General features: G+C 39.5%; 1 protein-coding gene across 2 annotated transcripts in view; it reads right to left on the bottom strand.

The window, feature by feature from the left end:
- Positions 1-896: 896 nt before the first annotated feature.
- The window catches only part of CERS6 (ceramide synthase 6), a 133,018-nt gene continuing 111,137 nt past the window's right edge, over positions 897-22,777 (bottom strand). The window contains exons 9-11 of one of the 2 annotated variants that reach the window (XM_030018762.1): positions 10,140-10,296; positions 9,092-9,115; positions 897-6,167 (exon numbers count right to left, since the gene is read on the bottom strand). In XM_030018762.1, coding sequence (XP_029874622.1) covers positions 6,006-6,167; positions 9,092-9,115; positions 10,140-10,296 — 343 coding nt within the window. In that variant the 3' untranslated portion in view covers positions 897-6,005. The remainder of the gene's footprint in view (positions 6,168-9,091; positions 9,116-10,139; positions 10,297-22,777) is intronic. The other variant, XM_030018763.1, reaches the window with a different exon arrangement.

The raw sequence follows: 22,777 nt of genomic DNA on the forward strand, positions 1-22,777 counted from the left end.
GTTTACCTCTCTCCTGGAGGCAAAACTTCACCTGATGTGTGAAGACTCCTGTATAATCGGTATTTGTGTTATGAGAACTGTTGCCTTAATTTTCTGCTGAAGTTGTAAGAATGTTTTCATGCATCCCATTTCTAAGTATTTCCTCATCATCTTTTAATACTGCACCAGAGCCTGCCTGACAATGGTATTTTGTAGGCTTTACTTTGGTGAGTGTATGAAAGCAAGTCCAGCTCAGTGCATTGCTACACATAGATAGCTCGTTTAAAAAAAAAAAAAAAAAAAAAAGCAAAATCCTTTACCCCTCTTCCTTTTAACAGTGATGAAAAAACATAGAATCCTATCGTAAATAAGCAAGCAGATTTGGTCTACTGTAACGGTAGGGGTCTGAAAGATGCAGCTTCCTTTGCAAAATCAAGGGCTGCAGATTTTTCTCAGGAGAACCACTGTACAAGAGTGGCCCTCTTCTCTGACTTCCAGAAGTGGTTAGTAGGTGGTGCTTTGCTGACTGACAGTTTAGCCCGAAACATCTGAATGAACATCTACTTTCAAGAAACTCTGACTACCTAGACTGAAAAAAGTTTTTTCAAAGTGGGTCCAGCTAGACATTCAGAAATGATTAACAGGCAAAATTTTACTTTTGAAATCCTAGCAAAATGTCTTTTTTTTAAAAATAAAAATATTTTAATTTGTATAGAGAGAACTTGTCCTTCTAACACTTACTGTTACAGTTTCATACAAGAAATAACATAAAATACCACAGTGACGAAATCAGCAAAGACATACTTGGATCTGCTCTAAAAGTGCTGCAGTTTGCAGTGTGGATAACAATCTTTGAGCTAAACCAAAGAAAAACATTGTTCGCATTTCATCGAAAAGAGAAGAAAACTGACACTACATTCCTAATACTTATGTTTATTATTAAAGTGTCTCCAAATTAAAATAGCCCACAATACTGATTGGTTCCAGAGATTTTATGAGGAATAATTATTTTCCATATTAAAAAAACCCCAAACCAACCGAGCTAAACACAAAATAACTCCCAAAGTTCTACACAACAGCTATACAAGAAAGGACTTCTAGCTAGCACATCACTGTGTCTGGGACAGTGGAGTTCCTACACATCACTGCATTTCTGAAAGAGTTGCTCAAGCACAGGATTGTCATGAAAACACAGGTGAAATAGTGTCATCTGCCTCACCCTGACTTGCGACAGGCAGCCAACATATACAGTAGGGTATGAGAGCTTGTGTATAAAAGTTAAACCCCGGGACTGCAAGAAGCTGAAGCTCAACAGAAGCCAGAAAATGTGTTTGTTGCACAGGTCATTTCAGGTCATTTACAACAATCATTTTTGTCTTTTGTCTGACATGTGTGATCAATTGTCATGGCTCCAAAACACCATTTCATAGTATTTCCTCCAGTTTTTTAACTGAAAGCAATTTCAAAGCCTGAGAATTCTGTACAGACACACTCAAACACTGTGTTTTCATTGCAACTACAATCAGAAATCTTTACAATTTAAAGGCTATACAGGTACACCACTCCAAACTTCCACGAGTGCTTTTTAAAAAGAAAAGAAAAAAAGAGTAAGGTTGTCTTACGGAAGTTCCCATTAGGTCCCTCTTCCAAATCAAAACCAGTCAAAACAAGTAATACAAACTGGTTTTGCTTTACGGTTTAAAGGCAACTGTAGTTTGCAGAACACTGAAGTTAGGCCTAATAGGGTCTACATTACAGGAAGGGTAAAAAGTATTCGATAGCTCCTCTCACACAAATGTCACAAGAAGTAGACAGTAGAGAGACGTACAAAAATGAGTTGTAGCAAAGAGATTAAAAAAATACCAAAGCATCAACTGTAGAAAACCAATGGCAGCCCATATTTCTCTGAGAATATGGAAGGCTGCAGTAATGAGTAGATGAATGAAACAGGCATTAGGCTTCCTACTAGAATGCTCTGCGTAAAACAAATGCGGTGTCTATATCAACCAGTGTTGATCATCATTGACGTTTGCTGCAGGGTAACGGCTTTTGCCGTCGTGTCCTGTTCAGAACCAGCAAGTGATTGTCACCTGAAACAGATACAGATTTAAGACAGGAATCACTTCACTGTAAGCAAAGCTTTAGTCCATATACTTGGGTCTCAGAAAAAGGATTTGGTATTGTCAATCACACAGAACAGTCACAGGCTGAGACAGGAGCATATGAAGCTGTCACACCTGTTCCAATTCTGCTGGAATCATTAAATAAATAACACATAGAAAAAACTACAAAATGGCAACAAGGAAACAGCATGGGACACTTTGGTATTTTAGAACTAGCACTATTTAACATTGATCAAGATCCAAAAGACTCCAACGTCCACCCTTGTTGTTCGATCAGATATTTCTACCATTTTCTGCAGTGTTTGGTTTTAGTTCCTTATGAAAAAAAAACCCCACCATATATTTTTCTTTTGGTACAAAATATGCCAATATGGGAAAAAGTAAACAAAGGGAGACCTGAATCTTATTTTACTATATTCTGGGCTGGCTAGGGAGAGAAGACAAATTCTTACTATTTACTAATAAACTCTACATATAATTTCCTCATTTTTCTACTTCAACATCTCAACCACTGTGTCATGTACCATACTATAAAAAGGTAGCATAGAACTTGAAGACAAATAGGTTATAGAGTACAAACCATCATTTCTAAAATGACTAAAGTGACAATTCTACAAAAGGTACGAATATACAGAACATTTTAAGATCTCGCATTTACCATGAGCCATGCGAATCATTTCAATCAATTTCCTGGAATATATGTGATTATCCTCTAAATTCTTGATGGCCTCCAAAAGCACCTTGCAAAGCTCTTCAGCAGAGAAGCAAACAAATTCAAATGAAAAAGGAAATAGTTGCAAGACATTCTCTCAGCAGGGTGGAAGATGGAGCCAAAGTTTTGACATCCATTGGTTAACGCAATGAATTAAAACACACTGCCGTGTATGGTCACTAAAACGCTTGGTCCTTCCCAAGAAAGACAGAAAGAATTGTGTGAATTTTTAATTTTCATAAAACAACTGTAGCTTGCAAGTTTAGTGATTGTTTAGCAAAATTTAGTGAAGTTCTCAGTGCTTCCTTACTCTTACCCCACTTCCCCAAATGTGTCATCTGAATCTCTCACCTCACCTATTTTCCAGACATATCTGTATTAAGTTTATTCTAGGCTGCTAAGAAAGGACTCCAAAACCCAGGTTTATAGGAGATAAGTAAGTCACTGGGAGTCAGCTGAACCATGGTAACTGTGTACATGCTTTAGCGCATCAAAGATGCAAACTGCATTTAAACCTTAAAGGAGGAGTTTCAATCCAAGTTGCATTATTTAAGATTGGGGATACACTAAGAGCATATGTAGCCAGTGATGGTAAATAATTTCAAGGGTTGTAGCCTTGACTGTACATCTGAATCAACACTATAGAGCACAACTGGGGAGGACCAACAGGGACCAAAGGTCTCCTGCCTCTTCCACAGGGATTGTTATTGGGAACCGCTCTCTGTCCTGGTATCAACAACATTACAGTACTATTGTATGTTGCCTACGTTGATAGTTCAGAGCAACATTCTGTCCCCATGTAAGACAAAATATTTTGCCAGAATGCCATTTTTGTAACCATCTTTGCAGATGGGAAATGGTCCAGTGGAGGTAGTAATCAACACCATGAAAGAGGTGTGTTTAAACTGCTATTCTCAATTACCATCCTAGCAGGTCATATTTCAGAAATTATAATGTTCATTGAAAATCTCTCAGGATGGTTTTGTTTTAAAATCTTGGTATCATTTTGACAGTAATTATTAAACAACCACCAGTTCAAATACTGTGGATAGGATACTTTTTATTGCAACCACTGTATTTTCACATGTATAACCTGCCCTGCAGATAACTGTATGAAATCAGAGGCACAGGAGACAGATGAGAAAAATTAGAGGCAGAGAAACTTTTGGGGGAGAAGGAGATTTAAATAAGATTTCCTTGCCCCCTCAGATATACTTGTGGACATAGAAGCTATGCAGCTGCTGAATTACAAGGTTACCTGGCTTTTTCGAAAGATGCTCTGTGGGTAGTAAAACTGACAGCTCTTCTATGATTTACAGTTTTTCAGTTTCCTTACCTTTATTGTCTACTAAGTGGAGGTATTATTTTCATTCATGCCATTCTGCCTTTACTTTTAGCACATTTTTTGCTAACACACAAGGGTCCCTATGGATAATAAAGGTTTCAGAAATTTTCAAGAGTGACCAGTAGAATAGGACAAATCTCAGTTTTTCAAAAGAAAGAAGTGGCAACACAACTTTCTTCCATGGATTCTGTATAAAATAGAGCCTTTAAACATGTTTTATGGCATCAGAAACCATCTATATTTTGCTATTTGCATAGGTGGAAGGAATCAGAAAGATCTCCTGGCTTAGAGTTCCAGCTGAACACGGCACTCCAATCTCTTTGTATATAGAAGACACACTGTTACATTTTTTTCCTGGTTTGTTCCTTCCTTTTTTTTTTTAAATATATATATAAGTCTTTGGTCTATAAGCACATTGGTTCTGTGTGCACATAAACAATACTGTTGAACAGTAGGTTGCATAGAGTCTGTTACCCAAGAACCTTGCCTACTTTTGGCACTGCTGTCAAAAAACCCCAGTGTCCTGCAAGAGTTGTTTGATCCCTAGCATCCTACATCAAACTTTGATCTAGAGACTGGAAGAAGTGTGTATATAATGTTTAAAAAGATGTTTATTTTGGGTGTTACTTTGTCTTCTTTGGGACAGTTTCTAAATCTTGGATGAAAAAGGAGTGCAAAATTATTTTACAGACACCCTTAATTTTATTTGTAGAGGTGATGAAATACTGCTGAGCATTCAAAGTTTGCTGTGAATTACATTAACTGAATTTTGCTTAAGTTTTCATGCATTTAAAATAAACTAATCCTAGTAATGTATGACATTCTGCCTTCTCTCTCTTCACCCTACCAAGAAAGTGGCAATAAGAACGATACCTAGACTGAACTGTGTCCGAGGAAGCAATGAACTTTTCATCTGCTATTTTTTCCATTACACCCCTGCTCTGATCCATCTGAACGTGCAAGAACAGTTTCAGGAGTGATGTCTGGATTCACAATGGTGCACTTGAACAAACACCTTTCAACATGGAATCTCTGCAAAAAGCTAAAATCTGTAGAGGTCAAAAATTGCAAGGCAAAAAAGAAAAAAGTGAGAATGAGTTTATCCTAATCATTGACATCAATGCTTTTGGGTATTTGCACAACAAATCAAGTCTACTTCTAATGCAATTAACCACCAAATTGAATTTTAAATTATGCTAAAATAATATCCCACAATTACCACAGTTTTTTTCCCCAAATTGCTAATCCACCACATTACCTACTATTTAAAATATCAATCCAGTGTTTTAAAACTTTATGTTGGAGGAACGGCCACTGTGATTTGATAGGCAATTTCAAAACCAGCACTTTAAAACACAAAGATAGCAAAAATATCTGAAGCAGATCTAGAATCTATAAAGCTATGTTCTATCTTACTGTAAGTAACAAATCAAGCAACTATTACTTATAGCAGACTCAGCAAAAGCAACAGGGATGGACAGAAGAGATCTGAGCATGATGCTCTCTACCACTGAGAATCCGAAGAAATAAAGGTTGAGAATGGATATTCCCTTTTGTCCAGAAGTTCCCAAAAGAACACAAAATAAATAATATTTCAAAGACAGTACAAGTGAAAATACTGCTCCCATTGTGTCAGTTACATACACATACAGCATGCCTACGTATACAGAATGGTGTGTTGTCTTCATTCACGAACAGGAAATATGGCAGTGCGCTATCAGAATGCTTTGATACTCCTAATTTTTTCTGATGCTGAGATATATGAAGAAACCGCATTCACAACTTATAATTTACTTCCAGTAGCAAACAGTTCATTCTGTTCGTGTCTCATGATTGAACTCAAGGATTAATGCTCCTCTGAGCAAGTGCCACCAGTAAGATACCCATTTGTCCCATTGGCACCGCTAGTCCCATTAGTGGCGATAGTGCTGTGCAGGGTCTTTGAACGAGGTACTGTTTCTTCCTCATCTGAGCTTGACTCAATGTCACTTCGGTCATCCTTTGCTACCTGTAGAATTTGAAAAAGCAGCAAGCAGTAGGTGATTGTAAGAAAACAACTGAGCTTTTTGGTTCAAGAGAATCAGAGAATTCAAACATTTTTCAATTTGAGCTTTGAAGGTGGTCTCAGCTCTGGCACACTTCTCTGCCTTTGCCTGCCTGGACTCACTTCAAACACAGATGCCTGTACACACATATGCCACGTGCAAAGGCAGGTTGAGAACTTTGCACTGGTGCGTTGAAGGTAGTATGTCCAAGTGCAGGCACAGTGCTCAAGGCAAAGGGTTGTGCACAGACTAAAGGAACTAATAATTCAAGCTTCCAAGTTCAGCCTAGCCTCAGTCCCCTCTGCCCTCCTACTACAACTTTATTTCCTGTGCTTCCTTTGGGGTGTTTCCCTTTGACCTGATAATACAAAATATTCAACCCAACTTCCTCCCCCTTACCTCCCAACTCATTCTCTAGAGGCCACACGGCTCCAGGGAACAGTGCTACAGGCTGGCAGTAGGAGACAGGAGTACTGGCCAAAACATAACTCACTGCACCAGGTAACTCCAGCCTCTGACTTCAGGCAAGCGGTGAGAACAGGGCTTGGAAACCGTAGACATAGTCCACTTCAGTCCCTATCACAGGAACCACAAACGTACTCGAGCAGTTCAACTGTCTGCCCCATTGTGTCACTGGAAAGCTGTTTCAGAAACTGACCTTAATTGCTAGGGATTTCCTGCTAATTTCCAGCTGACTTCTTTCCTGCCAGTTTATACCCATTTCCTGGGTGAATGCTGTTCCTTACGTTGAGGAGTCCGCTCTCCTCCTTTGTAGAGCTCTTTCACTAAGTTTGAGAACTGAGTCCCTTCAGAATCCCTGAGGTGACTTTGCTTCACCCCATTCAGTCAGGTGCACCCAAAACAAGTGAAAACATGAGGAAGCCAACAACAGGCAGGTAAAGGAGACCAAACAAGGACAACAGAAAAGAAAACCCTGCAAAGAAAAGGCCCTGCCTGCCTTGTTTTTAATGGGATGTTTTTCCCAGGGAGGTGACAATGGCACCTGCCAATGTGTAGGATCATAGGATAACTCGGGTCAGAAGGGACCTCAGGAAGTCTACGTCCAACCTTCTGCTGAACGTAGGGTCAGCTGTAGAGCCAGGTAAGGTCACCCAGAGCTCTACCCAGTCTGACCTTGAACGTCTCCAGAACTGGTAAAAGTGCCTTAGATGAAGTAAAAAAAAGCATCAATGGAAAGAGGTCTGAAGTCTAAGCTGCATGCAGCTTTAAAGATGCAGCTTTCCATGCTTGCTTCTACCTGTTTGTATAGCTGAGCTTCCTAATTCGTTCGGAATCTATCCATGCTGTGCTGGTTGCCACATCGGGCAATTACAATTGACTTTACTACAGTGAATTGACATAAAGGGGGCAAAACACATGGCGAGTCTTTTCCCCCCCCCAGATCAAAACAATTTAAGAACAGGGCCACTGCATGTAATTTTTTGCTTACACTAATCCTCCTCTACTCCAGAAAGCCCTCATGACCATTCTGCTCTCCAGCTCTCGCCTCAGAAACAGCCATTTGCCTTTGGGGCTCCCAATGTTGCTACCATCCTTGCAATATCATAACACCTGACTGACACTACTTGCTTGGGAACAGAGAAAAAAGAAACACACAGTTCCCATATACCTCCTAATAAGTAAAGTTTTCAATGTCAATGTCTAGCAAGCCTGCAATTCTGACACCCATGAAACTGGACTACAGATGAGGTCAGAAATTTGATTCCATACTTACACAGCTTCAATTAACAGATTACTTCAGTCTCTTTTATATAAAGGGACTTTTATATTAAAGCTGTTGGGGATACAGAAATACACTTAGAATTATACTTTTATCAGACAGAAGAGAATGGGCCCAACACAGAGTACTGAGTGCCTGTGATTGACGTGAGGGCAGACAGGATGATCAAAAAATTCCATGTCATCTTAAATTCTCTTAATATATTATATTCACTGCCAATTCTTCTGCCAGGGTCCTGCCCTGAAGCCAAACAATCAAAAGAAAATTCTATGCTGCAGCCACTTCTGTTAAACTCTGCTCTCTTTATTTTTAAAATGCAGCAACATACCAGGGTCTTTGCACTTAAAATCTGATATGAATGCAACACATCTTGCAGTACTTAGTTCTCTTTGTTTATCCCCAAAAGAACCCACTGGAGTAATTTCTACAGAAGTAGTCTAGAAAATATATATCTAGGTTTATAAAACTCCTAAGCAGAACAATGAGTAATAAATAGATGATCAGGATTAGTTACAAATTTAATGATAATGAATTGCTTTATGAGCTGAGCTGTTCCAAAGGTGGATTCTAGTAGTACAAAAATAAAACAATAATTAAAGATGAAGATCAACTGTAAGATATCTGTAATGTGTTGTGAAAACACTGCTTATTTTACTGCAGAAACGGAAGGAATGGGGTTGCGAGTGAGGAAGTAAGTTAAGATCCCAAGGAAGAAGAATCCTCCGTGTATATGTCATACATGTGCATCTTTAACCTGGTCACTGTCTTACTGAGAATGTCTAACTCTGCTCTCGTACAATCTAAATTTTCTCCTGTGCAATTGTGTGAACTACAAGGCAGAGGACTTAGGCTCTCAAGTATGCTTCCTGAATGGTGACAGAGCACCTGCTTATCCTGCTGTTACATATGTGTAATAAAGTTTATAACATAATAGCACCCAGATACTACAGGCAGAAGTGGGTTTGAATGGTATTAGGCAAAGCATAGCCAAGAAATAAAAATGGCCTTTAAAGGTAGACTTAATTTAAATATATAAACACAAACAATGGATAAAAATACCAAGCAGAAACCAGAAATTAAGAAAACACCCACACACCAGTATTATGCAGAATAAATCTTTTGCATAGTAAATTTAAAGAAACTTACATGCAACGGGTTCCACTTCCCAGCCTTCCAGCACAGCACAAGGGAAAGGATAAACAAGCAGAGTAAGAGACAGTATGAAGCGCTCTTTGAAGTCACTGGTGTGATTCAGACAGGACAGCTGAGGCTAATAATCACTAAAAGCAGAGGAGACTGAAGTGTGGCTTCCAGGCAAAATACAGTTCATGAATGCACTGTCTTTCATATAGAGCGAGTGGTAGATTCTGGGCTCCGTCCAGTGCAAGGCTAAGCCCTCCAGTACATTCATAGAAAGCAGTTTTCTGCAGAACAATCCCATTCACTTTGGGGGCGGTCACATGTCTAAAACATCCACTCATGCGCTCTACTTTTTAAGGGCAAAATGCCCTGTACCTTACATGATCTCTAAACATTAGTTCTACCATCTCAATGTGAGTGTTGTATCTGCACAGCAGGTATAATGGGGCTAGCATTTCTGTGAATTATATCTTCCTGTCAAAGGTAACAATGGCAGCAAGACACTAAATTTTATCCCAAGTGGTCCTGCCGTGGGAATCCTAGAAAGAAAGTACGTAGCCCTTTGCTGAATGTCATTAAAATCAAAACCCAGAAGAGGCTGTGATTTGTAACTTTGCCACTAGCAAAAGTAGCAGATTTTCAATTTGTATTATTACTACTATCACTACCAGCTGTGAAATGAACACTTTGCTAACAACTACTATAAAGAAAAAAACCAGAACTGGCAGCCCCAAGAAAGCATTTTGCTTGGGTTGTTTTTTTTTTAATCCAATTTGCCTAATGTAGTTTGGTTCAGTGTAGCAGATTATAAAAAAGAAGTGTGGAAGCACATATAAATACAATCATTATAAAGAGTATATTAACTTATCTGACATTTGTTAGAAGGAGTGGAAAAAAGTTTCCATGAAAGGAGAGAAAAGTTTACATAAAACAACATGTGTCTTCAGTAACGTGTTATGGGTTAGAAAGAAAAAGTAAGCAAAAAGTCAGTGACCCTGTATTGATACTGAAAATGTTAAAGTACTAAACATGAAACAGAACTGTGCTGTCTTACCTTGCCCTTTGAAATTGCTTTGTAGGCTGCCTTTATGATTAGGTAAGACCAAAAACAGTGCAGAATTTGAAGAATCACAAGCAGCACATTGAAGATCCACAAGGCAGGAAAATTGCCCAGAGCTTCATACAGTTCAAACAATGTTGTGTTTAATATCCTAGAAGAGAAAGGGACAGAAAAATAATAACACTTTCCTTAAGCCAACAATCCGAAAGAAGCCCTTTTTAAATCAAGATGACAAGTACTTGATTAGATGGGATCCACATGGATAGTTGGTTCTCAGAGTAATAGTGTCTTGGACTGAATTACACAGGTGTCTCTAGAGAGAAACAACATCAAAATGTTGCTTTCAGTGTTTAACTTCATTTTGCAAACATCACATATAGAAAAAAAAGATCCTAAGTGTGCATTTCTTCTCTTCTTTTATAAAGCTGGCAGGTGATGGTTGTCTCAAATAATTCCTTCCCTAATTAATAACAAAGATCATTTTATTCCATTTTTTTAAATAAAGCTTTTCCATCTCAACTGCCTCCAGTAGGGGTTTGGTGCCCCCACATCAGCACAGGATAAGAGCATGTATGAGGCTTTTATACTATAGTGCAACCCACATGTTCTTCAAACCGTGTTCCCAGGACATGACAGCGAGCTGCAACCTCTCCCATGTTACATGAGACAAATCTGTATCATGAGCCAGGTAACGCTCCCTAGGTACTCCCATGTGAAGCCCTCTTTCCCAAACCCAATCTCAAAGCCGATGGGTTTGTTTCATTGGACACAGCTATGGATGTCTTTGCCCTCTTGGTATCAGCAAGGTGAGTGATGTGCTATGTGGAACTGAAAACAGTCTGAGACTGTTCAATTAAAGTGAGATTTCAGTGGCATGTGAAACAATGGCACATCTGTGGCAGGATTCAGCCTCTTATGGGGTTTTCTAAGAAGGGGGGGGGGGGGGGGCTTTGGCTGAGTGCCCCAACGTAAACACTTATTCAGTGGAAACCTCAGCACCAACAGGAATCCAAAGTCAAAATAATCAACCAGTTAAGGGGCTTAACCCTGGGTCTTGAACATCCTGGGTGCCTGCACTAACCGCTGAGGTACTGCGTAGCTCTGGCGGCCACTTTTTTAACAAAATCCAATTTGCACACCACTTATGTACAAGCAAGTGCAAGGTTTAGCAGTTACATAAAGGACAGGTGGACAACAGGGATACTTGGGCGCGGCAAGGGCTGGGAGACCTTATTGCAGCTTTTCAATACTCATAGGGGGCTTATAAGAAAGATGGGGACAAACTTTTTAATAGGGCCTGTTGTGATAGGACAAGGGGTAATGGTTTTAAACTAGAAGAGGGTAGATGCAGACTACATAAATAAGGAATAAAAGATATAAGATATAAGGAAGAAATTTTTTATGATGAGGGTGGTGAAACACTGGAATAGGTTGCCCAGAGAGGTGGTAGGTGCCCCATCCCTGGAAACATTCAAGGTCAGGCTGGACGGGGCTCTGAGCAACCTGATCTAGTTGAAGATGTCCGTGCTCATTGCAGGGGCAGTTGGACTAGATGACCTTTAAAGGTCCCTTCCAATCCAAACCATTCTATGATTCTATGAAATTTGGGAAGTTCTAGACATTTGAACCAATTTTTTGAGAATCAACATTTCAGATGCAGGCAGTAACAGAGATGTTACAATATGACTTCTGAAACTTTGTGAATACAGCACTAATTATTCTGCCCAAGTACTCTGCCATAGCAGACAATTCAATGTGGACCTCAGCAAACAGCCTGAGAGCAGAGAGTGGACGACAGTAGAAACATCGGCATTTCTGGAAACAAATAATGACCTATGAATGCCTGTTAATTAGGGGGAGAAAAAGAAGGCAATATAAGGATTTGTCAACCTGCATCCATTTTCCCTGGTGGTGTAAAAATTCATGAAAAAGTCCATTGGCTTTATGTTCTTTCTTTTTTTAAATTAACTATCACCTGCTAGCCACTAGATGGCACGTTTAATCAAGCAAACGACTGCCCAGCTCTTGGGCTGCACCAGCTTTGTCTGAAGGCAGGAGATGTAACTGAGGTCCTGTAAGGGCTTCTGAACAGCACAGCTCTCATTTGAAAAGTTAGAGATACTGGGCTCAGCTTTTTAAGAAGTGATCACATTTGCCACAATCCTTTCCAACAACATAAAAATCAGCTCAAGTAGTATTAATAAGAAGTATGCACAGACAGCAAACCCAGAATACAACATTTAGTGGTAATGATTTATGCATATAAACAGCATTGGTCAAAAATCAACCAGTGATTTCTAATACACTGGCCTTAATACTGTAGGGCATTTCATAATAAATTTTCTACCTTTTTATTTTTGCCCTCTTACACTAAACTGCACGTTTGCTTCACAATTTATTGAGAAATGGATGTTTTATAACCTTACTATACAGCTGTGTTTTTACACTCTTCTGTTTATTGAGTGAACATCAGAAAAAGGAACTGTTTTCCACTTTGCAAAAACACCATCATAATATTGCTTCTGTCAGCTAAAACTCTTCAGTCTCCGCTTAGTGTAATTTGTTCTGCCAATGGTAGCTCAACATGGCACAGCAATACCCCACTTTATAATTCAAGGAGATGCTCTCACGCATATCAAAACACAGCTGTAGTCAGCACTGTTTTACTTCACCAGTACTTATTTCAGTTCTAACCACTATATCAAATTCAAACTTGAAATCAACAACTCCTGTATGTAAAGCTACCATTGTTTACATCCAACTGTCTCTTTTATGTCTAAAATTTTATATGCTCCAGAATTATAAATGCAGTTTCTACAGGTTTCTGTTTGTATTTTCATTCACTGGGCCAAATTCACCTCTGGGGACTTCCACAGGAGTCAAGTCAAAAAAGCAGCATTAGAGATGTAGATGGTCTGTTCTTGCAAAAGTTCAAAATATCAGGAAGACAGCAAGGCAAAAAAGAGTGTTTCTGGTTCCAAAAGCAGTTTCACTGTGCAAATGAGTCATCTACTGTGTATTAGAGATGGGAAACAAGCCTTCATTGAAAAAGCAGACCTCTTTCTAACCTGCTCATGTCTGGCAAACTAAGGACGGGACTGGAACTCTCCATTAAAGCTGCATAAAGAATCTCACTAATTGCTCAGCAATGCTAAGAGGGGTTAGTGACCTGATGTGCAGGCTAGGTGTGCAGATGGAGCTAAGGCTATATCTAAGCAGGTAGGGCTGAGCAGGAGCTGAAAGAAAAATACAGAAAACTATAGAAAAAAATGGAGGAAAGCATATAAACTTTCTCTCTGAGAATAAATCAATTATTCCATGTCAAAAGTCTGAAATGGGGGGAAAAATCATATGGTCCATGGGCAGAATACAGAGAGAAATTCTACTTGTAGAGACTGAGGAACAGAGGGAGGGAAGAAAGGTTAGACAACTTTCCACCAATTCCACTGCTGAAAGGATTCAATGGAAGCATTTTACCCAACTACACAAATAAGAGGGACTGGAAAAAGCAGCATGAGAATGGATTATAATGAAGGAGAAAGTGCCTGTAGGATGTATATGCAAATAAATCTTATGTTCAAATACTCAAAAAGGCATTCAGGCACTTAAATCTGCAAACATGCTTGCTGGAATTTTTCAAAGCTCTCCAGTGGTTAAATCCGGGTTTTCATAATGAATGGTAGAAACTGATTCTTGGCTATCTGACTTGAAACAGCTGGACTTGATCTCACAGGGAGAAATTACTTTAAGCTGCAAGTGCTCTACTTCTCTGAAAACTTTGGTCAGCATTTCTCAGGTCTCTGCAATTTGAAACAAAATGTTAGCTTTTGCTTCTGAAAATACATTCTGGACTGTAGCAATCTTTCTGAGGCCCTGAAAAATTCTGATTGATAGCTGGATAAAACAACACAATGTCATGAAAGGTACTCTACCCTTGTTAAATGCATCCCAAGCAGGGTTGTGCACCTGGCCGTGTGAAGCTCTCAGTTTTGCATCTTGAATTAAGTAATGTGGCTGATGAAGGCAAATGAAAACAAAGTCACCACTTAAGATCCAATCTACTCTTACAGAAATCTGTGGTAGACTTTCAGGAATGCTGCCACAATATCTGAGCCACTGGGAGAGGTAATTCTGTACTTACTGTACTATTGCTCTAATTGAACACTCGGAATAAAATTAACACATTTTCAACAACTACTAAACAATCAGCTGCATCACATCAATGATAACACAGTTCTTCCTCTACTGTCTAACTCTTTATCTAGCCAGCAAAGCAGTACTTGGGAGGCTATCAGCAACAGGCCCATACACTGACTCAGACAAGTTTACACTCCCTCCCCTCAACTTAGTGGGCACAAGTCTAGGCTCTTGGATAACAGTTATTAATTCCTGGCAAGGTGTTCACTTGTCTTGCACCAGGGATGGAAGGACAAAAGGGAGATGAAGGTTCAAAGAGAGATAAAGAAAGAGAGGGATGGGTGGAAGCATAAATGCTTATTTACATTTATCTAAGAATTGCCAAAAACGTGCTGTGTTGGCTTCTGAAAGGATCCCAAGAGGAATGAAAAGAGGTGAGAAAGAAGGCCATGTGGAAAGAGCAGGCATTCTTCCAGACAGGCCCGAAATTCATGATAAACTCTGCAGAATGAAGCATAGCAGGGTGATGGGCACTATTATCACATCCAAGGGGAGCAGAAACTGTGCAGCTGAAATGAATGCTACTGCAAGTTGGCTTAACTTCTGCAGCACTGACCAGTGACTAATGTACTGTGCATGCAACATGCTGAATGAAAGGCATGTTGTTACCACAGTGCAATAGCCCAAAGTCTCAAAGTATATCCAAGGAAAGCAAAACATGATACCGCTTGTCTAAATAATTCAGAATAAATGTCTTTATCTCCTTTACCAAGTGTATATTAGACAACAGTATTCTATACTGCACCATAACCAGCTGTACTGGGACATCCTTCAATACTGCATGCATTACAGAGCAAATAGATAATTACATCTAGGTGGGCATTAATGAAATTCAGATCCTATTTAGTGCAAGTAATCTGACAATACTACTGACAGCAATGCTTCAAAGTTTCTGCTTTTTTGAAATTTTCCTTTAAAAACCAAACAATTGCACTTACTTCTGCCCCAAAACATATCAGCTTATTCTCCATTATACGTGCTAAGAAGTGACCAAGACCAGAAAACAGTCAGGAGTCCTAAATTCTGGATTTAGCTGTTCTATTAACTTATTATGTGATCCAAAAAATTTTCAAATTTCTTTACATAGTTTACTTTTTGTTAAAGATGGGCAGAAGATATTCGTACATCTTGTCTGCCACATAAAGATGCTGGGAAAGTGCGTTCATTAGCTTGTTTATAAAACACTATGGACTACTTGCTTGAAAGATGTCATAAAACTGACAGGTAAAAAAAAAATATCACTGAGATTCACAGATAATTAAAGAGGCAGTGGAGTGTGAAAGCACAAGTATGTGCACATGTTGATCAGCCACAGGATGATAAATCAGCTACATTTCATCAGCAGTCAAGATTTATGTCTGGGATTTAGTCCTTGACTGAAATCTAATAGGACTTCATATCCCAGGCTGTCCTAGTTACTTATAATGACAATGCTAAGCTAACTTTACACAAGTGACCTGATGCGCAGATGTTTCTGCATGAGAGACTTCAGATGAGTTACCCAACTTTTTTACCTGAGAAGGGTATGGAATGATATACAAAATAGTCATTAAATTGAAGAAACTTTGGCCAATAGCACTTGTACGTCCTGGAGCCCTCAAGCTGCAGAACAGCTAAATATTTAATTATAGCAAATCCAATACATAAAGGGCTGTACTGCCAACTTCTTCCTCTGCTGAGTTTCAGCCTGGCCAGCTGCTGTGTCTGTATCACTGCTCTGCTCTGAACAGATGCTTCTTGGTTCTTGCTGAGTGGAAGAACATGCTGGTTTCCCTTTTCAGATCCTGCTGTCTCTTAGGTTTTCAGTCCCCCAGAGTAGGATTTATGCTACTAATCAGTAAATGGCAAATATGAGGGGAGTAGCAGAGACCCACTGTGAACTGGGAAGAGCCAGATGAACCAGTCAGCCACACAGCATCAATGAAACAGAGAAGGAAGGATGGGGGGGAGAAAGAGATGATCTTTCAACAGCATCTCAAACTGATTCCTCGGATTTTTTGGTTGGTGATGCTCATTACCCTCTTATTTTAGACAGTAAGTTGACGAAAGATCTCCACAAAATGCAGCAACAGAAGGGATATAAACTCTTGAGTCAGTATTCAGAGCAACATTAAATCCACACACTTCAGTTTTATCAGTGAGCTCAGCATCATGTGGAGTTCTGCTCACCCATACCAGCCCCACATCAGAGGATTTCCTGACATGGTGCTAATACAAGCTCAGCTGCTGTAGAGATGGGTGGCTCCTGTCCTAATACTAATTAGGAACAATACCTCTTTGCAGAAATCGCAGCCCTGCCGCTGAGACTGTGTTATTTTAAGCCCTGAGTAGATCAATAGGATTTCCAATTATTTAATTAAAATGATGGAACAGGCAGGAAATTATTCATGTTTGATGTACTGTAAAAGAGACCATTCTGATCAAGCTGTCATTCTCCTGGGTTCAGCTGTGCTTTTCTCTTCACTCAATTCCTTCTCATCAACAGCTACTGCCCATTAACTGATTTTGCAGCCACTGGTATGAATAATAGTATTTCCACTCTTGTGGATAGAAAAAAACAAGAGTACAAGGTCAGAGACACCTTCACAATCCAAGCTCAAATCTCAGGAGAGTCTTTCAATAGACATTAGGATATGGAGAGAATTCAAATTTCCTAGCAGAATGTAATTACACTCAGCAAAATGTTGTATCAGTAATGTGTTCTGGCAAAATGCTTGTGTAAAGGCCTGTGATCATAAAACATAGGCACAGAGAAACTACATTATGCTAAGAATGACACTTCCAAATCTGAAAATCTCCAGGCACACTTAAAATTTTTATATGAACAACAGAGAATACATATCAAGATCCATTTGCCTGGAGTTCATGTTGTTCTCCGAACAGGAAAGGCATTTGTTGTAAACTGTAGGAGGCCAGTTTCCAATCTTTGCAAAATGGGGTATCAGGGAACAAAAGAAAAGAGCCTTCCCCATGCCTCTTTCTGTTGACTAAAAATAAGTGCAGTACCTCTGCTCAAGGAATATTTCTTCCTTTTGCTTTTGGAGCACACACTGGCACACTGCCTTGTGTTTAGCAATATGCCATGGCAGACATTTCAGGGGAAAAATACCCAAACTTTCTGTAAATGCAGGAATGAAACAGAACTAGTTCAAAAGCCCACAAAACATCCCAGAACAGCTGCAGCCAGCTCTCTGTTGGGTACCCAATGTCTTTCAGGTGGCTTACATACCATCAACAGTAGGGGTACCACACTTTGGATTCATCAGTCTAGTCCTGAGAACATGTCCCTAGAGTAATGGAATAATTATAAAATCCATAAAAGTCATGCAGCTTAAGGAAGTGTGGTGGCACAGTGTCTGCCAAGGACTCACCTTTCAAACAAATGACTCAAGCATTATGGTCCAGTTGTGGAAGAAATGCCAAAAGATGTGGATGGGGAGGGAAAAAAAACCAACACCAAAAACCCAATCAACTGTACCTTTGCCCCCACAAGCATCATAAGAATTTCCTCCACACCAAAGTCTGGGAAATCAGCCTTAAACAGTTTTCAGTTTAATCCAATTTTCTTAATCATGATCTCTACTTTCATAGCTATTATGCATCAAACCCTGCCATCATGCAACACTGATGAAATCAACAGAATGAGCTCACTTACACGGGTGCTGAGTTTCTCCCAAAGTGTTTAGCCACAGCGACCTCCTCCTAGCTGAGCACCAATGAGACCCTAGCTGCATCATGGCTGTTGATCATGGTGTTCAAAAGCCACTTACTATTTCAAGCTGGTAAGTTAACTGTCATACTCCCATGCTTTTGTACAGCTATGATTTTTATGTCCCGCATACATCAGCAGCTCACAGTCAAACAGTAGCATTATTCCGCTTTTGTATTGACTCTGTAGCACTACAAAATATACTCCACTAACAGCAAAACCTGGTGCTACAGATACAGCCTCTAAGAGAAAAGGGGTTGAGAAGAGGCAGAATGTTTGCACATGCTCAAACTACCTATAGCCACCTAGACTGTCAGCACTCGTATGGGCTGTCTGTAGTACTACTGTACCAGCACAGCTCTCCTCTCCACAGAATGGGCAACGCTTAAAGATGTACTTTGGGGCTAAGTTTCCTCACATCCCTCTCTTTTAGAAAAAAAAAACAGTCAAACTGCAAATTCCTATGGTCAGCCTCTTTTTTTCTCCCCTCCTTCCTTCAAGTGATGCAACTTCAGAGGAGACTTGGACAACTTCAGCTGACTACAAAGCAGCTTATATGGGAAGCTGACTACCATGCCAGAAGCAGCCCTCAATTCAGTCTCAATTCGGTCATCCATACTCTCCAGTCACCATGCCTTGCTGAGCTGATTTAAAAGTGGCTAACATGTCTGGCCACAAGAAAAACACCAAAACCACCAACCCTTCCTCTGAGACATCTACACTCATGGGAATAATTCTGAACAAAAGAAGTGCCACAGCACAGGTTTCTGTCCTGTTTTCAATCAAAGCATAGGTTTTAGAAAGGACATATTTCATAATAAAAGGAGGAAAGTGAGAACACTGACCAAACAGCCTATCCTTGAAAACAGAAAGCATTATTACAGCCACAAGGTACAGTCTGTAGAAACTAAAAATGAGGGTAAAAATCAGCTTTGGAAGTCTGATGAAATCCTTTTTCATATAATTTTTTCCTGTTGTGATCACATGAAAATCTTAAAAATGGAAACACTGAGCAAATGCCACTTTTTGTTATTTACACTGCAAACCCACAGTGGTGAATGACACCTCTAACCTTTCCATTTCTTACAGCTTCCCTGTAAATAGCTGAATCAGTATTAACCTTACACTCCAAAGACTTCAGCTTTGCTTCTTGTAGCACTCAGAGGCCTGAGTTCACAAGTGCTGTAAACAATTTGAGGAAATAAAATAACCAGGCATTAGAAAGGACATCAGATAACGTTTTGTCAAAAGCAAATGGGATGACAACATTATATATGCTCTGCTAAAGAGCTAAGACAAGAGTTGTGAGTAAAGTTATGGAGACTTAGTTAATTAAAACTTCTTTTTAATCCATAAATTGAAGTCTATGAGCTCTTCAAATATACTGTAGTTAGCTTGCCAAAAACTTTTTATTAAATGCTCTTGATAAACTGATGGGTTATAAATTGCCTGCTGAAACTACAAACAGCCTGAAATATAAGCACATTAGATAATTTTTGTTAGTTCTACATTATCCACTCAGTGACAGTATCAGTAACATCAGGAATCAAGTATCAAAATCATAATTTATTCCTTCAGTATCTGCTACCCACAAACAACTTTGATTGTGCTCTGGTTTAGACAATATACTGAGAAAAATGAGCTCAAAACAGTATCAGAAGAGATTTATTTTCTTAATAAAAAAGTAAGTTATTTTACTGTAGAAGAATCATAGATGTTTGTCCAGCTCTATATATAATACTAGCCAGGCTAGAAAGGTTTCCACTGACTTCAGGATCCAGCGAGAGTAACTAAAACCATCACAAAACACTGTGTTCATTCAGAGTCTAACTGACCAAGATTCTTGCTTTAACTAGTGCCTACATGTTGCTCTGACATACTAGGATGCTTTTTAAGGGTAGGTTTGAGCTTTTTGTTTTACCAATATGTTCAGAGGAATGAAGCAGGGTGACTTTGCCGGGGTCCACATGCTGCCTTCCCACAATACACATGCTCCAAGGGCCAAACAGGAGAAAATGTGCCAGGAAAGAAAACCAGTATGAAGGACAACAACTCAAGTTCCCTGCATGTTAAGAGCTGCACAAAACCAGTAAATATCAGCTAGAAAAAGAACAAAGCTAGGAAAAAGAGGCTCAGCAAATTTTTGCAGCAGCTGCTACTCAGGGAGGCTCTGTGCTGCCCTATTCATAACTCAAGCTGCAATTTTGCTCAGAGAGAAGCTGATTTCAGGATAAAAGAGAGAGAACAGTGCAAACTGGCATACTGGATCACTATTTGGAGACTCAGTGTGTGTGCATTAACAGCATGGCTATATCCCACGCTGTTGTTCAACCAGTGATGAAACTCGGGAACAGCTATTCAGCCAGTCATGCAGAGATGAGAGAAAGACTGGTAATAAGTAACTAGGGTTCATTAAAGCACACCATGGTGAACAGAACTTAATTTTAACTCAGCAAGGATCATGCCATGCTTGTCTGGTTCATGTAGATACTCATTGCCATGAAAAGGCAATTAGAAATCAGCCATGAACCAGACTGTGTGTACTCTCACGAGCTTTAAAAATGAAAAAATAACAAGGAACAAAGTTGTTGTTCTGAGGACTGGCAGACCTATGCTTATATAGGATTTGTTGGCACAAAAATCCCATTTAGCAACTGTACATTGCAGTTGATGAGGAGACAAGCACCTGAAACAGCTTTGAGTTGTAACAGTGAGAATCATTTTTGCCATCTTTTTTTTTGACAGAACCTTTCCAAACAGACTCACAAATGGAATATCCAGTTAAGTCATACCTACCAACATTAAACAAGACCATACCAACTAAACAAAGTAGTTGATTGTCTGTCCTCACAGTTTTTAACGTGGTACAGTAGACCCGGCACTGACAGTGTCTGAAGAGATCAAGGACAAGAAGGCATACAGACCACCTGGATTATACCAAATTTGCCTAGATGAGAATTTGGGGGACAGCACATGCAGACCATAACCTGTGTTCTTTATAATCAGCTTAAACCAGGCTTTCATTTACATTTGTACAGTTAAGCTACTGTTTTACATTTGTCAGTGCATATATGTAATATGTGCATGCTGAGATGTCACAGGTTGTGTGAATGCCAATGCTGTTTCCCTGCTTCCTCACCTTTTGACAGCAGTACTTGTCAGCAGCACTTCCCTGAAACCCACTGTGTTCTACCTCTCATACAATATAACTGATCATAAAAATAATTAGAAGTAGTGAAAAACAACTACATACTAATACTAGTCAGAGCAATCTGGAAGAACCTGAATTTACCCAGCTGGGTGCCTTTACCTGGTAAACATCAGCCTAACTTTGCTGGAAGCCTTCTTATTCTTTCAAATCCAAAAGTTACACCTTTACCTCCAGTTACCTTAAGCTATCTTTTGAAAGAATGAACAGGTTTAGTAACCTTGTATCTCCCTCCATGCCAACCACCTTTTTTCCATGGCAGCTCTTGGAAATACCCTGGTTTATGGTCACTCTGTGAAACCAGTTTCAGATACCAAACTCTTCACAGCATTAGTTTTATTCAAACTGCCCTGTGAAAAAAAGTGTGCATTCCAGAAGAATAAGCAAAGTAAGTGAATAGTCTTTGGCCTCCTGTACAGCCCAGACTTGAGGAGTTTCACAGTTCTCACATGAACTCTGCAGCTAGCAATGAGCAAAGAAAGACTGGAAAATGCAGTGCATTACCTTCTTCACCCACAACTCTTGGAATGGAAGATGCCTTTTTGTCCTCTGCACACCTCAAAAAATGATTAATAAATATTACAACCCTACTGAGTTTCCCTCCCTAGATATTGAAAGAAAAACAAAACACCAGCAAAAAGCAAACCATTCCTTTTATCAACAGAAAGAAGACTATGTCCATGTAACTACAGCAAAAACAAGCATTTGAAGCCTGTGGAAGAGGAATTGCAAGGCTTATTGAAATAAAGAAACGCTTGACGTGACTGCTTTGCCCAGCCTGATTAGACTAGCCAAGGGCTCACATAATTTATATAAATTCTTTAGCTGAGATTGCTTTAATTCTCCCTACAATCCTGTATCATCTGAGAAGGCATCATGTTCCCCCTGACTCATGAAGAGTTGTGTTTTATGTTAGAGTTTGCTAGAACAGTGATTATGCGCAAGTGGGAGAATTTCACAAGCAAAATGTCTTGTCAGTGAAAATAGCAGCTTTACTCCTACATCCACTTAGCAGCAGGAGGCAGAAAGTGTCCTGGGGTTTTTGAATTATTGCTGAAATGAACTCCAGATGCCTGCAGAAAGACTGCTAAATATATACCTAATTGCCAGTTTCTTTTGTCTTAGCCCCACTGCTAAACAACCTTCAAAAAACAGCATTTGATACATTCTGAATTCTTTATTAGCACCTTTATGCAAAATTAAATGGCACTTGTGCAAAGCCAGAGCACAACAGCATGCCAGTGCTTCATAAGCGACATCTCTGGAAGCCTGTCTTGGGTATTCACCTTCCTGTGTGGGGGAAGTTTTCTTATAAATTATAGTCTTCCTTTTACATTACATGCACACCAATTTTATACCTCTCGGTTTTTATGCTAGAAAAATTTGCATATTTATATAATATTAATCAGGCACTAAATTTTGCTATTTTGAATATTCAGCAAAAGAGAGCAAAACTATGCTTCCTGGCCTGCTGCCATGCCAATGACTCATCTTTGCTGACGTGCAAGCTAATGGGGG

This window comes from Aquila chrysaetos, chromosome 6, assembly GCF_900496995.4.
Source record: "Aquila chrysaetos chrysaetos chromosome 6, bAquChr1.4, whole genome shotgun sequence".
NCBI classification, from domain to species: domain Eukaryota; kingdom Metazoa; phylum Chordata; class Aves; order Accipitriformes; family Accipitridae; genus Aquila; species Aquila chrysaetos.